This window comes from Rosa chinensis, chromosome 2, assembly GCF_002994745.2.
Source record: "Rosa chinensis cultivar Old Blush chromosome 2, RchiOBHm-V2, whole genome shotgun sequence".
In the NCBI taxonomy this organism is placed as follows: Eukaryota; Viridiplantae; Streptophyta; class Magnoliopsida; order Rosales; family Rosaceae; genus Rosa; species Rosa chinensis.
In genome coordinates, this window is record NC_037089.1 from 81,875,703 (window position 1) to 81,878,190 (window position 2,488).

Below are 2,488 nucleotides of genomic sequence, written 5' to 3' on the forward strand. Positions count from 1 at the left end.
TGGTACAAAAAATACAGAAAAAAAAATAAACATTAAAAAACAAATTATTTTTTTTAGAATAAAAACAAAATGATTTCTTCATTTTTTTTTTTGCACAGCTAAAATAGAAGAAAAAAAAAACATAATAGTTCATGGCATTTTCTTATTGATTACACATTAATTTTTGAAACTCAAGTTTGATTAAGAAATGTATATTTAGTTAAGATTTATAGAGTGATTAAATCATTGAAATGACTAAATTTTTTATTTTAAAGATAATTAATAATTTGTTTGCAAATTATATGAGTGAGGTTATTTGAGGAAGTTTAGTGAGGTTTAATGAGTAAATTTAGTATTTGAAAATTTGATAAGAGGTGTAAAAAGCATAGAGGTCAAGTGAGCAAATTTGGAGGTTCAAATAGAAAAACTCTACCCATATTTATAGGGTTCACAATTCTTAGATAATAAGTATATTAAAACTGAATTGGAAAGAAAATTAAAAGTAAATCCCAAATTAGATGCAAAAAAGATGCCGTAAAATTGTCTAGACAATAATTATTGACGATTACATATCCATAATTAAATATCAAATGCATAATTTTATATTGCCACGTATGCTCTGCATCAGTTTATCATGGTACTTTGGCTATGTTCATTCCTAATTGATTAGGAAATTGTTAACTGCTTATTCTAAACTTCGAGAGATATATTGGTAACAAGACATATTCACCCTGTCAAAGGCTTAATTAACTAAACAACTTTCTTGAGTTTCTCCATCTTGAATTCATCATAGTCTTCTACCAATCTGGAATTTGAGGTCGAAGCCGTCATCGCTTTCTTAACCATCTGACCATAGAAAAACAATAGAAAGTCGATGTCAATCCGCTTGAAATGATTACTTGGCCTTTCTACATCAAATCATCAAGTACATATGCAGTTTTCGGGAAATGGAATCACTAACCGCTTCTACAAGGCTCTGCGCGACAGTATGAGGAATCCAACCAAGCAGAGGTGATACAATAAAGCTCATGTTTATGTCAAACTGACCTCTAAGTCTGCTTTTTGTTCCTTGCTTTCTATCAGGATAGATGGTTCCGTTGAGGAAGAGGCTCAAGTCACGCGGCTGGTACTCCTCAGGGATCCCCCCAAGTTCCCATCTTGTCTAGGAAAAAGTTGAAAATAAGGAAAACATGCGACTGATATACAGAATACATCAAATTGTCTACGAAAAATATTTGACAATTTTCTTACAATTTCAAGCTCAGTGATTTTGGCGATGTGCTGAGGAACATGAGGAGGGTAGTCTTTCCCCATGGATTTGAATCTTAACTTGATGTACATTGCAAAGTAGATAGACAGGAACAAGACTTGCATGGTTGGGATTTGAATCCTCCACTCTTCCTGCATACATCAATTTGATTAGTACGACTGTTTTTCAATCGTAATACTATTAAAAACAGATCGAGTATAAGCATACGATAAACAAAAGAACTTGAAATGTAACCATCAAACTCTAGGATGGGATAAATAGACCATTAAGCACCTTGCTAATTTGCTGGTCCTCCATGTCTGGAAAAAGTGCTTTAATAACCCTTTGTTCATCATCCTCCAAATATTGATCAAATGAAACCTGCAAGCTAAAGTAGCATATCACTCACCATTTAGTGCTTCAATAAAAGACAGATAAATGTGAATATTATTACCTCAGGGGACTCATACAGAGGTGCATCAATAGTGGAACTGAGGTTCACGGTAAAAGGCTTCTTATGATCTGAGTTCCATACCGCTTTCGCATAGTGGCGCTGTCTGCCCTTCTTGAGCTTCACCTTCAATTTTTCTGGAAAAGGCAGACTAGTACCAAGAATAAACAAGGGTTGGCATAAAGCAACTGCCCCAACCATTTAGCTTTTGTGGAATGTGGACTTGTGGAGTTCTTCTACCTTGAGTACTAATGTTTATATCACAGTTTTTTTTTTGCAGAGTTGCAGCTAAGAAATAAAAAACCCCAATTCTACATATACTAAAGTTGTTTGCACTGTTCATCACTTTTCAAAATGAGGTGACAGTTTTGCCCTTCTTTTTTCTCCTCATTACGGGCTGCCATTCTTTTATGATCTTCTCATTCGATTGCTGCCAGCACAATGCAGAGAGAGAGAGAGAGAGAGAGACGTGTGTTTCTTTGCTTTGTACGAAGAGATAGAGAGATTGAAGGAAAATTGTCATAACTTCCTGCAATCACGTAATCAACTCAGTGGCAGAGCCAATAATTTAGGTTTACTGAGGCAAAAAAATATATATATAACTATAAAAACATACAAAATCTTTAAATGTAACTTCTATCTATTACAATGGTAATTTTTCTTGACGAGATTTCATATTTTTAAATTATTGCATGATAGTCTCATCATCTTTACTAGTATTTATACACGACGACTCCTCTGCGCTAGGATTTTATTTTCTTTTAAAGTGTCTTAACATATTTGAATGAAAAATAGAGGAGTAGTGAGAA

The 2,488-nt window shown here is 33.7% G+C and overlaps 1 protein-coding gene across 1 annotated transcript; it reads right to left on the reverse strand.

The window, feature by feature from the left end:
• Positions 1-620: 620 nt before the first annotated feature.
• On the reverse strand, positions 621-1,900 carry LOC112189595. The gene is made up of 4 exons (XM_040515542.1): positions 1,683-1,900; positions 1,523-1,609; positions 1,231-1,380; positions 621-1,141 (listed from the first exon to the last, which is right to left on the reverse strand). The coding sequence occupies exons 1-4, from the start codon at positions 1,878-1,880 to the stop codon at positions 893-895; spliced, it is 684 nt and encodes a 227-aa protein (XP_040371476.1). The 5' UTR covers positions 1,881-1,900; the 3' UTR covers positions 621-892.
• Positions 1,901-2,488: the final 588 nt, after the last annotated feature.

Bases quoted from the DNA above. Each gene is read 5' to 3' on its own strand.
- LOC112189595 (XM_040515542.1), bottom strand. From the start codon at position 1,880: ATGGTTGGGGCAGTTGCTTTATGCCAACCCTTGTTTATTCTTGGTACT. The intron at 1,381-1,522 runs GTGCTTAATGGT...TGATGTATGCAG, and splicing joins AGGACCAGCAAATTAGCAAG to GAAGAGTGGAGGATTCAAAT. The intron at 1,142-1,230 runs GTAAGAAAATTG...ACTTTTTCCTAG, and splicing joins AAATCACTGAGCTTGAAATT to ACAAGATGGGAACTTGGGGG.